This window comes from Panthera uncia, chromosome D4, assembly GCF_023721935.1.
Source record: "Panthera uncia isolate 11264 chromosome D4, Puncia_PCG_1.0, whole genome shotgun sequence".
In the NCBI taxonomy this organism is placed as follows: Eukaryota; Metazoa; Chordata; class Mammalia; order Carnivora; family Felidae; genus Panthera; species Panthera uncia.
Window position 1 is genome coordinate 37,596,112 of NC_064807.1, and position 14,310 is coordinate 37,610,421.

The 14,310-nt window shown below is 35.8% G+C and overlaps 1 protein-coding gene across 9 annotated transcripts in view; it reads right to left on the reverse strand.

Annotated features, from left to right (window-relative positions):
* Positions 1-14,310, reverse strand: part of MPDZ (multiple PDZ domain crumbs cell polarity complex component) — a 162,550-nt gene that overhangs the window by 109,169 nt on the left and 39,071 nt on the right. For all 9 annotated transcript variants that reach the window (XM_049617511.1, XM_049617427.1, XM_049617260.1 and 6 more), the window contains exons 4-5: positions 1,072-1,281; positions 305-444 (exon numbers count right to left, since the gene is read on the reverse strand). In XM_049617511.1, coding sequence (XP_049473468.1) covers positions 305-444; positions 1,072-1,281 — 350 coding nt within the window. The remainder of the gene's footprint in view (positions 1-304; positions 445-1,071; positions 1,282-14,310) is intronic.

Below are 14,310 nucleotides of genomic sequence, written 5' to 3' on the forward strand. Positions count from 1 at the left end.
TCAAGCAATCATGGGTCATTTGTATATTTTTCTATATAGTAACCTTTAAACTAATCAAAAAGAGCCGTTTTAATAACAATGAGAATAATGTTCTGCTTAAATTTTCCTTTTCTTCCTAAAAAGTGATTATGACTATATTTAAAAGATATTCTCCCTTAAAATAACTTGCTTACCATAGCAGTGTTAAAGAATTCTAACAACTGGTTAATAACAGATTGTTTCTGTTTTAATTCATTTTTGTTTCTCTATATTCTACCTTCTGAATGTGGTATCAAACACAGAGAAGATACCATGAGAGTCTCACCTGTGAGCCACACTGCCCTCTTGAATCTCCTGCACAAATATTCCCAGTTCTCCCCGGTTTTCACTCCTAAGTCCCACAACACTAAAACCAAGGCCCCCACATGGAGGTTTGAGGAGCTCAAAAACTTCTACATGGCGACCCTGTTCAGGAAACAAAGCAAGAAATCAAATTAAAAGTCAATCACTCTATTCAGTTATTTTATTAATGGTATTACTTTGTTTAAATAAAATAACAGAGGGGCGCCTGGGTGGCTCAGTCGGTTAAGCGTCCGACTTCGGCTCAGGTCATGATCTCACGGTCCGTGGGTTCGAGCCCCGCGTCGGGCTCTGTGCTGACAGCTCAGAGCCTGGAGCCTGTTTCAGATTCTGTGTCTCCCTCTCTCTGACCCTCCCCTGTTCATGCTCTGTCTCTCTCTGTCTCAAAAATAAATAAACATTAAAACAAAAATTTTAAAAAAATAACAGAAATTTCAAAGAATTTTCTCAGATAACTTTTATCACTCATCACCTACAATGAGACATTTTATTTTGACCCTGAAGAATAAAAAAATAAAGAAAAATGAAATAGAAAAATCTCTGAACCATCCAAACTGACGCAAAATCCACTTTTTTTCCATTTCAATTTTTTCAAATGTTATGTCTTCATAAATACGTTTAATAATATATGTTTATATCTATATAATGTTAATATAAACAAGCATATTCTTCCAATTATCCAGGACCTGACTGCACTGTTCTATCATAACTAACAGGAAGAAATGTTCTTACCTGGGCCATATTTTTGATTAGTTGATCAAAGTCATCACAAGCAGGTTTTCCATTGATGTGTGGAGTGCCAGATCCTGTAAATGCTTCCAGATTCCCATTATTTGAGGATGATAAAAATAAATCATTTTGCAGAGTAGGAATTACAGCTGGGCTGAGATGTGGAATGTGGGCATATTCAACATTTGAAATTGCCGAAGTTGCAATGTTTACCTAGGAGCAATAAGGAGATTATTAACAATTTTGACATTCCATAAACTATTTCATAGGAAACATCCCAAGAGGGTAATAATGAAGTTACATATACAATTTCAGTATTGTACCCTTTCAATCAGCAACTCTATTTCAAGAAATTAATTTCAAGTGCAAAATGAGAATAATACACAAAGATGTGTGTAAAAGGAAGCTCAATGCAGTATTGTTTATTAGATGGGACAATTTTTAAAAACTACCTCCAGTGTTGAAGGTATCATTAAAACACACACACACACACACACACACACACACACACACACAATCATACATTCATATACAAACTTGTGAAAAAGGCTAGTTATCAAACAATGTGCATAGTACGATACAATGTACATTCAAAAAGATGTTTACATTTGTATTAAACATCTGGAATATTATACACCAACCAATATAACAGTTGTCCCTGAGAGGGGATTCCAGGGCACCATTTACCTTCTACATTCTTGAATTCTATTTAGAACAATGTATGTAGTAATGAATTTGGCCTTTCCCAAAGACAGGTCTGACTTTCATCCTCAGCTCCTAGGAAGTAACCGCTAAACCCATGGACTTTCCAGAAGGATAGGAGGGTCTTCTTGCTCTTCATGGGGGGCTCCAAAGCTACAAGATATCACTCCACACTGACACAAAGTTCAACACATAGGCAATCAATTATGCCTATGAAATGATACCGTAATTAAATGTCTGAACACCGAAATCAGGCAAGGTTCCTGGGTTGGCAATACTCCATGCATACTGGTCGCCTACCAATATGGGAAAAGAAACGTTTATGGAAGCTTCGGATTTTGAAATCCTCTCAGCCTGTACTATGTCTTCCTTTGGCTAATGTTTTTTACCCGTACCCTTTCTTTATAATGGACCATAAGCTTGCGTATAACAGTTTCCAGAAAGTTCTGTAGGCCCTTCTACTGAATTATTAAACTTGGAGATGGTCTGAGGAAGATCCAGGACTTTCAGCCCATCTCAGAAATGAGGATGGTCTTTTGTGGATTCTTCCCTCTAACTCCATAGTTAGATCTTAACTCTTTGCTGTTGGTGTCAAGTCTTGGAACAGAGGTGGAAGTCTAGAGGACTGTGCCCTCAAACCTCACAGTTTGGCTAACTCCAGGTACAATCACATAAGTACCAACAGTGACAAAAAAAGATAATTCCATTTTGGAAAAACATTCTATAATTACTTGTATACACCTGTTAGAAAGAGCACCAGTTAAGGCTAAATAATTTCCTATTTCTGTAGGGTGTCTCTAATGTAAATTTTTACCCACAATTATTTATCAGAAAGAGTACAACAATGATGCTTTATGGATATGTCTCTGAACTCATCTCTTGCACTGTGTCTCTCACCTGCCAGGCTCCAGCTATACTGACCCCTTCATGGTTCCTCACACTGCCAACCTGCTTCTTCTATCAGCCACATACATCCTTCCACAAGTATCGACATGCTTATTTCTTTATTTCATTGAGATGTGCTCAACTTCACCCCAGAGAAGCTCTCCCTGACAATGCTATCCAAGAGAGCACCCCATCATTATGCTCCATGAGCCTACCCTGCCCTGTTTTTCTCCATGGCACTTATTACCACCTGGATGCATGCTGTTGTCATAGACCTTCCATCCCAGCTGGTGGGGACAGACTAGAATGTAGAATTCGCCAGTGGAGGAATTTGAGTATTTTATTCCCTATTATAGCCTCACTCTCTAGAAGAGTGCCTTACAGAGTTGGCATTCAATACACATTTGCAGAATGTTCATCTTTTTAGGGACCTACTCTGATCTCATCTGCCCAACAACCCAACTATCATTATTTCCATTTTACAGATGACATAGTTACACAAAGTCACACGTCTAATAAGTTGACTGTGACGTAGATTTTTTTTCATCACAGTGTTCCTATGTTTCTATTATACATATCACAAACAGGAGCGCCTGGGTGGCTCAGTTGGTTAAGCGTCCGACTTCGGCTCGGGTCATGATCTCACAGTTCATGGGTTCGAACCCTGCGTCGGGCTCTGTGCTGACAGCTCAGAGCCTGGAGCCTGCTTCGGATTCTGTGTTTCCCTCTCTCTCTGCCCCTTCCCCGCTCACACTCTGTCTGTCTCTTAAAAATAAATAAACATTTAAAAAAATTATACATATAGCAAACAGTCATTTGAGGTATCATTTCCAGAAATAAGACATTCGGTAAAGAGTTTACATTGACAGAGCAATCAAAATATTTTACAACACATCACCAATCCATGCCTAAGAGTTTGTTACCTATCGTTAAAATTGAACAGAAGATTCAGTAAGTGAACAAAGTTACCAATAATCCAAACATTATATTGGCTATCTACAATCATGGATTAAAAACCAAAAAAAAGATCAATGTGTTTAGAAGAGGCTTTTAGGAATCTTTCAAATGGTCATTTTACAATATACAGCAGGCATTATCAATTAATATTTTTTTCAAAAGCAAGATCCGTATGCCAAACTTGATTTTTTTTTAATCCTCAACCATGGCAACTTCAATAAAGTCTGCCAGCAGAAGATACACCGCTCAGGTTGAAGCAGATGGCATAATGATTTCTGTGACAGGCTGAGGATCCCACACACCAAGACCTAATGCCTATGGTATGTTTGCACAGGAGAAAAATATTTGGACTTCTGCTATGGTAAGCCAGAATGAACAAATCACATTCCAAGAACAGAGAGTTTATCTATATGAAGTTGACTGGTGAAACAGAAGCTCTGGTATCATAGAAGACCACGTATGAAGGCACTCTAAAAGTGAAATTACAGGACCAGAAAAGTACAACACTATGAGAATCATTTAAAAGTATTGAATATCAATTGTTTTCTCCAAATTTGCTAAAGGTTTAACCAATGTCAATAACTGTTCCAAACTCCTCTTGGCCCTTGAGGTCTATGTAAATAGAAGAGCAAGGGTTAAAGAGATTACATATTTAAAAACCATAACCTAATTATACCATTATACAAAAGAGTTGTTTTTAAATGTGCAGATTTGCATTCATAGGAGAAAGCACAAACACACCTTTCAACTCTGCTATAACTGTTTAATAAAATGGCTTTCTGAACTATATATATAATCTTGAAAAACAGGAATGGATCTTACTTGCCTTGACAGACCTGTTCATAGCAGACACAGCATAAATGTTTAATAAAAAAGCTTGACTCCCATCTTGGTTTATAAATATAAAATAAACAGAAGAAAACACAACTATCTGGTGATTTTTACATACAGATAAACAATCTGTATAATTTATGTAAGTTGCTAGTAAACGAGCAAGAGTCACCAAGTAATTATCTGCTCTCTGTTTAAGTTCTGGCTGAGTATTTCAATCTAAAAGGTCCTTTTGTGTTCTTAGTAAATAGACGGATTAACCTAATTTATGGATTTTAATTAGTGCTAATACCTAAAACATAACTTAAAAGGAAGGTTATGTAAATCAGTCAATTGAAAAAGTTGTCAAAGTCTTTGTAAAAAGGCAGGATGAAACACCTCTCAGTTTTTAGAAGTACAGGTGAAGTCCTCTTATAAGATGCAGTCAGAACAGCAATTGGTTGAGTTATCTCAAAACGTCAGACTGAGCAGAAATCATAACAAAGGACAAATACCTAACTTGGAAAGCACTTTGATCCAAAGCATGTATGTATTCATTCACAAGTATCTTGATGCATGAGAGGTCCCCACCGTCTTTCCTGCATGAACTGCACTCAAGTAATATGGCATTATTTTTAATTTCAGTCTCTTTAAGATGGAGCAAGAGTTTGGACACCTGAGAAACCATTTCATTAAAAAACCTCAATGTTTAGAAGATCCTTCTTCAGAATGTTACATTTTGATCACACCCAATAAATTTACCAACAACTGTTTTCTCAATTCATTTACATAGTCTTTCAAGACAATTTAAGTAAATGTTCATGGAAAAAGTTTTTGCCATAACTTGTATGTTATGTAATGGAGTCACATAGTTACAAAAAAAATTATGACTGGCAGAACAGCTCTAAAAAGGACTCTGACAAATGTACATTTTCCCCCCAGGTGACACTGCACCCTCAGGTGGCACACAGGACATGTCTGAAGAAATAAGTTGTGCTCTGAGCATCAGTCACTATGCCTTCCAGGACTACTGAAAAGGAAGCCACTCATCTAGAGGTGTTGCTAAGAGAGCTGCTGCTTTTACAATAGCATGCCAGGAAAATAAACAATTCTCTTTTGTTCTATATATAATTAAGCCCACCCTGTGGGAATAGCTGTATCAGAGTAACCCTTCCACTGAGATCAATTAGAAAATTTATATAAAGAGCTGTGTGTGAGATCAACTCTGAAGGTGTCAAAAAGAAACAACCACTTCTGCCATATTCTATTCATCAGAAGTAAATCAATAAACCCACCCCACACTCAAAGAGAAGAGATCACACAAAAGCATGAATACCAGATGGCAGGGATTATTGGTGTCCATCCCAGAGGTAGACTACCACAGCGTGTCACAGTAAAACTGCTGAAAGCCAAGACCTAGGGGAGATCTTAAAAGTCACCAGAACAAAAAAGAACCTTATCTTCAGAGAAGAGTAAAACGGACAGCTGACTTTTCAAGTTAATCAATGAAAAACAGAAGACAATAGAATAAAAAAGTACAAAATGACAACAAAAAAAGGTCACCTGAGCATTTTCAGAACACCTTCCCTACACACATACTCACACACAGTGTTGCTTCAGAACTGTACAAAAGAAATGCACAAGTAAATTCTTAGAATTAATAAAGATCCCTCATGGAATTTCCTTACATTAGCACAAAAGACTGAAGAACACACACACAAAAAAACAAGTTTTAAAAATGTGAGTAGGGGTGTCTGGGTGGCTCAGTCCAGTTGAATGACCGACTCTTGACTTTGGCTCAGGTCATGATCCCAGGTTCGTGGGATCAAGCCCCACATCGGGCTCATGCTGAGTGTGGAGTATGCTTGGGATTCTTTCTCTCTCTCCCTCTGCCCTTCTCCCCTGCTCACACAATGTCTGTCTGTCTGTCTCTCTCTCTCAAATAAAATAAAATAAAATAAAATAAAATAAAATAAAATAACAGGGGCGCCTGGGTGGCTCAGTCAGTTAGGCATCCAATTCTGGATTTCAGCTCAGATCCTGATCTCATGGTTCATGCTTAGGATTCTCTCTCTCTCATTCTCTCTCTCTCTGCCCCTCCCCAGCTTGTGCACACATACACTCTCTCTCTCAAAATAAATAAATATACTGAAAATAAATAAATGAAAATAAAAATATGAGTAAATCAATGGTAATATCTTAAAACAATAAATAAAATTTGTGGAGTTTTAAATATAAGTAGAATGAAAGTACATGTCAATTACATAAAAGACACAAGTCGGGTACATGAGGTTGAACTGTACTAAGCTTCTTTCATTTTCCAAGAAGTAGTAAAAGTTCCAATTAAAATAAAATCAAAATAACTTCAGGGTAATCTATCTGACAAAGGACTCAGGTCTGGCTTAAAAAAGGAAAATCATTTCACCAAAAAGTTGTGTGGATGGCAAATAGGAACATAAAATATGTTCAGCATTATTATCCATCCTGGAAATGCAAATTAAAAGCACAAATAATATCACCATACATCTATCAGAATGACTGAATAAATAGTAGTGGTAACACCAAGTGCTAGTAAGAATGTGGAGAAAATGGATTTCTCCCACATTGCTGGCAGGAATGTGAAATGGTACAGCCCCACTGGCAAAGAGTTAGGCAGTTTCTGAAAAAAAACTAAACATGCATTTACCATACAACATGTCAATTACACCCTTAGGCATTTATTATATAGAAATTAATACTTAACATTCACACAAAAACATGTATGCAATGCTCACAGAAGCTTTATCTACAAAAGTAAAAACCTAGAAACAAACAAAATGTCTCTCAAGAGGTGTACCCCTACCAGCAAATAATACTAAACAACAAAAAAGAATAAAATATTAATATACACAACAACTTGGATAGATCACAAGAGTGTCATGAGTAATGAAAAACATGAGACAATCTCAAAAGGTCACATACATTATGATGATATTTTCATAAAATTCTTGAAATGGTTAAATTATAAAGATGGAAAAAGTTGCCAGAGGACAGGGGTGGTGGCAGGAAAGGAACAGGGTATAACTATTAAGGAGTAGCACAGAGAGATCATTGTGGTGATGAAATAGTACCTAGATTGCGATGGTGGCTCCACAAATGTATGCCAGAGAATGACATGGACTGAAGAAATGGACACACATTGTACCATTATCAGTTTCTTGGTTTTGATATTTTACTAGAATTACCAAGACATCACCCCTGGAGATAACTGGGTGAAGTGCATATAGGACCTCTCTATTATACTGAAAACCTCCTGTGAATTTATAATTATTGTAAGATTTTTTAAAAGTTGACTCTAATAGGCCAAGGATGCTCACTCTAATCTTTAGGGTAACCACTAAAAGAATAATAAAATTAAGTATAAATAGCATGCTAATAGAGGAAGATGATGAAATAAAAAGTGAACTGGGGGCGCCTGGGTGGCTCAGTTGCTTAATTGTCCCGATCTCACGGCTCAGGTCATGATTTCATGGCTCATGAGTTCAAGCCCCATGTCAGGCTCTGTGCCGACAGCTCAGAGCCTGAAGCCTGCTTCGGGTTCTGTGTCTCCCTCTCTCACTCTGTCTCGCACTCTGTCTCTCAAAAAAGAAAACAAAAGACACCAAATTTTAAATTTTTAAAAGTGAACTAATACCAAAAGGAAAAAAAAAATGAATAAACAAGACAAAGAGAAAAAAATAATGAATCAAAATAAAAATTTATCAATAATTGCATTAAATGACTACAATCGCCCCACTGTATAACACAACAAAACAAAATACCTGCTGTTTACCAAAGATATGACTAATAATAAAAAAGATAAAGATGAAAATAGAAAGATCCACCATACATACATCAACCAGAAGAAGCCTGGTACACCTAAACTGGTACCAGGCAAGTGGACTTTAAGGCAAGAAGCATTACTGGAGACAAAGGTAGATGATTCATAGAGATAAAGGGTCAATTCAGTAGAAATAAGACAATCTCAGTCACCTAAAAATATAACCTCAAAACACGTAGGGCATAAGGGCTCAGAATCCAGATGAGAAACAGACAAATCCAAGTCCTAATTAGAGATTATAACACATCTCTCCCAGTAACTAATAGAATGGGGGGGGGGGGATTAGTAAGGATATAAAAGATCTGAACAAAATTCTAAATAAATTTGATAGAATCAATATAAAAAAGAAACTGTATTCCTAGAAAAGAAAAAAGCAATTAGAAAATCAAAAGCTTTAAAAAAAGATTGCATTTAAAATATAATAAAATTATTTGAAAAAACTGGAATACAACATAGAGTTCAGAAACACTCACATATACATGACCACATGATTTACTGTGCCAATGTAAGGGAGAAAAGAATGGTCTTTTCAATAAAAGGTTCTGGTTCAAATGGATATTCAAATGGAAAATTAATTCACAAACATACTTTACCTCACAAAACAGCCAAAATTTAGAAGCTAAAGCAAGCTTCTGAGAGAAAAATCTCTATATCCTTGGCATAATCAATGATTTAAGTAGGACAAAAAAGGCAGTGTATACACATAAAGGAAAAGTTTTAAAAACTGGACTTTATTAAAATTAAAAAAAACCTTCTTGTCATCAAAACATATAACTAACAGGGGCGCCTGGGTGGCGCAGTCGGTTAAGCGTCCGACTTCAGCCAGGTCACGATCTCATGGTCCGTGAGTTCGAGCCCCGCGTCAGGCTGTGGGCTGATGGCTCAGAGCCTGGAGCCTGTTTCCGATTCTGTGTCTCCCTCTCTCTCTGTCCCTCCCCCGTTCATGCTCTGTCTCTCTCTGTCCCAAAAATCAATAAACGTTGAAAAAAAAAAAAATTTAAAAAAAAAAAAAACATATAACTAACAGAGTCAAAAGGCAAGACACAAGCAGAAAAAACAAGTTGCAATACAAATATCCAACAAAGAAGTTGTATTCAGGAAACCAAAAAACAAAACAAAACAAAAAAAAACAAAACAAAACAACAACAAACTCTTGTAAATCAGTAAGACTCACAAACCAATAGAAAAATTGGCAAAAGACTTAAACAGAACTCCACCAAGGAGGATATCAAAATGATCAATAAGCATACACAAAGGTGCTCAATATCATTAATCATCACATGATACTACAACATACCCCCCACAGTGGCTAGAAATGGAAAAAGAGAAATTTAAAGCTGACAGTACCAGCAATGAGGCGGAACAATGAGAATTTTCTTACATTACAGTGAGAACGTAGACCTACAACTTCTTTGGAAAACAATTTGGCAGAATCTACAAATGCTGAAAAAAATACCTTAAGGCCCAGAAATTTCACTCATAAGTAAACATCCAAGAGAAATGTACACTTATGAAGATCAAAGGACATGTGTTAGAATGTTTATGGCAGTTTTGTTTGTAATAGCAAAAAACTGGAAAAAAATTACAATCAACAGAAGAAAGTACAGATATATTCTAGTACATTCATGCAATGAAAAGTGGAAAAGAATTACAGCTACATATAACAACATGAAGAAATATAACAGACACAAAGTGAAGAAAAAGCCAGGAACAAAGCATGTATACTCATATTGTATTTATGTAAAATTCAAATACTTATTCATGGGATAAAAGTCAAAATAGTATATGATCTGACTTCCATGAGAAATCTAAATGAGCCAAACTCACATAATCGAGAGAAGACTGGTAGTTGCCAGGGGCAGGGAAAATGGGGAGATGCTGATCAAAGGGTACAAACTTCCAGTTATAAGTAAGTAAGTTCTGGGGATCTAATGTACACTGTGGTCACTACAGTTAACAGTACTCTATGGTATATTTGAAAGTGGTGAAGTGAGTAGATCTTAAATGTTTTCATCATACACAAAAAAAAGGTTATTACTGAGGTGACAGATGTGTTAACTAGCCTCATTTTTGGTAATCACTTCACAACACACATGTGTATCAAATATCCCTTTGCATATCTTAGACTTATGCAGTTACATGTCAATTTTATCTCACGCAGCCTGGAAAAAAAATAGTGATTCTTTTGGGGTAGAGGATGGGGACTGACTAAGGGGATACAGAGTATGATGGAGTTTTAGTAACTTTCTATACTTTGATTTAGATGAAGAGTTTTATGTGTACATTCCATTTATAAAATACCCATGAGCTATATAGTTTTGCCCTTGACTTTATGTTAATTCTAATGTTTTTTTAAGTTTGCAAGGTAGGTAAGTGCTAAGAACTTGGGGCACTCCAATGACTAATAAAACAACAACAACAACAACAACAACAACAACAACAACAACAAAACCCTACTTCTCTGAAAGAAAGAAGGTGGTTTGAACAACCTCCATATTATTAAGCTAAATCTCCTGACAGAAACTCGGAATTTAAAGTTCAATTACCAGGCACTCACCTTAAATGAAAGAGAACACAGAAACTAGGTATCTGAAGACGAAGCCAAGACCATTACTGTGATGGATGGCCCTCTGCAGGCTTGATACGGATTCCACTGGCTAATTCCCATCTACAGAAGAAATCCTTCAACAAGTGCTCAAGTCAAGATGAATCCTCAGCACGTGTGTTTTAACCTCTGTAGCATATGTAGATGTTTCCTCCTCAAAGATCATATTTTTGCAACTTGTAATCATTTGATTGCACAGCAAATTACAAGAAGAAAAAATAATCATTACGCTATCTAATATTTTTATACTGAAGTATTCTGATCTACCCTGATACAAGGTTGACACAACATGAGGTTTCAAAATTATAATTTTTTTTCAACAATACCTATTCTGTAAAACTAATGTCAATCCAAAAATACTTGAAAAGATCAATGTCTTAAATATTTTGATCAGGGGCACCTGGGTGGCGCAGTCGGTTAAGCGTCCGACTTCAGCCAGGTCACGATCTCGCGGTCCGTGAGTTCGAGCCCCGCGTCGGGCTCTGGGCTGATGGCTCGGAGCCTGGAGCCTGTTTCCGATTCTGTGTCTCCCTCTCTCTCTGCCCCTCCCCCGTTCATGCTCTGTCTCTCTCTGTCCCAAAAATAAATAAAAAACGTTGAAAAAAAAAAATTTAAATATTTTGATCATAAAAATATGATCTATGCTCTCAAGTTTAACCAAATAGAATATTCTCAAATATGTAGATTCACTTAACTAATCTGCTACAAAATATTGAAATACTGACTTCTTATGCTCCATCTATTCTGGGTTGTTAACTGAAAATGAAGTTAATATTATTAACTCTGTTTTAAGGCTAGCATCAATCTTTCCAGAAGTACTCGTATAATTGTCTAGAAAAATGATTGCTTAGGACCAAACCAAATTTCCTAAAGCATTTTTATACAGATTATCAAAACCTGTTTATGGTCCTGTTATTTTGACTTATTCTGAATGCTAGAATAGCAATGAGAATACAGTGACCCAAATGCTTATATAATTTGATGGATTCTTCTATCACTTAAAAGCTAAAATATATATATTATCTTGAATTAAGTAAGAAAATGACCACTGCTTTTGCAGTCCTAGTTTTGGTAGACTTTAAACAAATTTATAAACAAATATTGCTAGTTCAATTTCCCAATTTCTGTTTGTTTGTTAGTCCTTAATGTAATGAGAAATAAGAAATAAGGCACTCTGGGGAATCTGCCATAACAGGTGCACCTCATAGAAATGCAGACTGTTGTTTTTAATCTGCGCCTTGTTTTTTCTTCTTGCAGAGGAAGAAAAGTGCTTATTTTCTTGTGAACTTACAAAACTGCTGTAAAACACTCTCTGGAACTGATCCCAAACATGAAATGCAAAGACAGACAGGATACCGAGAGTATTCAATGAAATACAGCACCTAAAATGGTAGCAATCAGAGGAAAAAAAAATTTTACACATAATAGAACTGCATTTCAAGTTTGGAACCAGGGGAGGCCTCCTTTTCCATAAATCTTTCAGTGAAATACTGATTAGAGCACAACTCTGATGCATTATTGAACAGGCAAACCCTTGCACAGTAATTGATGGTGGCACTCTGATTTAATGATCCTTATTTTTAAAGCTAATTAAAGAAATTGAGTTGCATGTTCAACGGGGATTAGCTTAATGTGACGAGACTATTTTGGACATAAAGTACCTCATAGCTCCTGTATTAAACAAGATACAAAATGGAGCAGCAAATTATAAGATGGTATGGGGGGGGGTATTTTCTGATGGAATCAGCATAATTTCATGTTTTCTATGAAAACTTCTCTTCATTCATTCAAATACTTACTGAGTACCTCAAATGTCCAAGACATTGGGCTCTAGGTAACAGGACAGAAATTAAACATATAAAATGCTTTGTATAATCACTAATATGTTAGATATCCTATAAAATTACTCTACCAGGCATAGTTAACCCACCTCCTGAGATAGAAAACTTTCTTTTCATAGCTATGAGTTCTTGAATAGCAAGGCAGATAGTGGATGAGAATTTACAGATATTCTTAATGTAGCCATTGATGATCATTGGCTGACAAATTTAAAATATAAGGTTACTGAATCTAGAAAATAATCCCTTAACCCAAGAACATTTAGGCAGTCATTCTGAGTAATCAAAATGTAAATTTTCTGCATGTGGAATTTTCTATGTGGATACAAGTACAAAGTTTCAGAGGCACATTTGTCTTACAATTCCCATGTGCTATATAAAAAGGATAAATGATCAACCAGGAAACCCAAGATGAAACACAAAGAAAAAAATGAATTAAAGAGTACCTACGACTCTTCTTGTCTTCTCCCTTTTGATATTTAGAAAGATATATATAAATCATCAAAATTCTACCTAAAGTAATGTGTATTGTTATAGGCCATTAAATGACAAGATCAAGTAACAAAATGGTCAACTTTGTACCTTTATACAACTTCTGTGATGTTGTTAAGTTAAATGAATGGCCACACGGCAAGTTATGCTATTTTATAACGTTTCAGTCTTCATTCAGAGCTGCATCTATGAAAATCTGATTTATTTTTAAAACTACACCACAAAAGATACTAAGTAGGATCAATATACAAGGCATACGGCACTAAAATGTCAGGCTGAGGCATCATAAAGCAGGGGGCTCCATGTGTATTTATAAACTAATTTTTTAAAAGTCTAAATTTCACTAAAATCTTTAGAAATACTCATAGATAAAAAGATTCAAATTCTTCCCTTCGACCCATTTTCCTAAAATATATATGAATACTTGAGTAAAGATTGCAATAGAAACTGAGCTTAAAATAGTCAGTTTAGAAAAGTTTTAAACTTTTTTTCATTATTGTTGTAAATTTTATAAAAATAAATTGTATTTATTTATTTATTTAATTGTATTTATGTAAATAAAATTTTTACAGAAATTTTAAGCTTACCATTTAAAGAAAAGTTAGGTTCAGGCACCTGGATGGCTCAGCAGTTAAATGTCCAACTCTTGGTTTCGGCTCAGGTCATGATCTCATGGTTCATAAGTTCCATGAACCATGGAACCATGTTCTGTGCTGACAGCACAGAGTCTCCTTGGAATTCTGTCTCCCTCTCTTTCTCTCTCTCTCTCTCTCAAAAGTAAATATTTAAAAAACAAAACAAAATACTAGCTTCACCACTCAACCTCCCTGTGCCTCCATTTCCCTATCCCTTAAAGAAGAAAGGTAACATTATCTACTCCATCTATCTCCTAGTATCTACCACTTTACAGTATTGTTGTAATGACAAAACGGGTACTTGGAACAGTTCTGGCACACAGTAAGAATTCCATAGCTGTTAACTGCTATGATGTTGACGGTGAAAAGTGGTGCATCTTCCCAATATGGCTAGTAAGAAAAATACAAGGTCTTCAAAGTAACTTCAGTTACTTGGCTAGTTTATTTATATTAAAGATT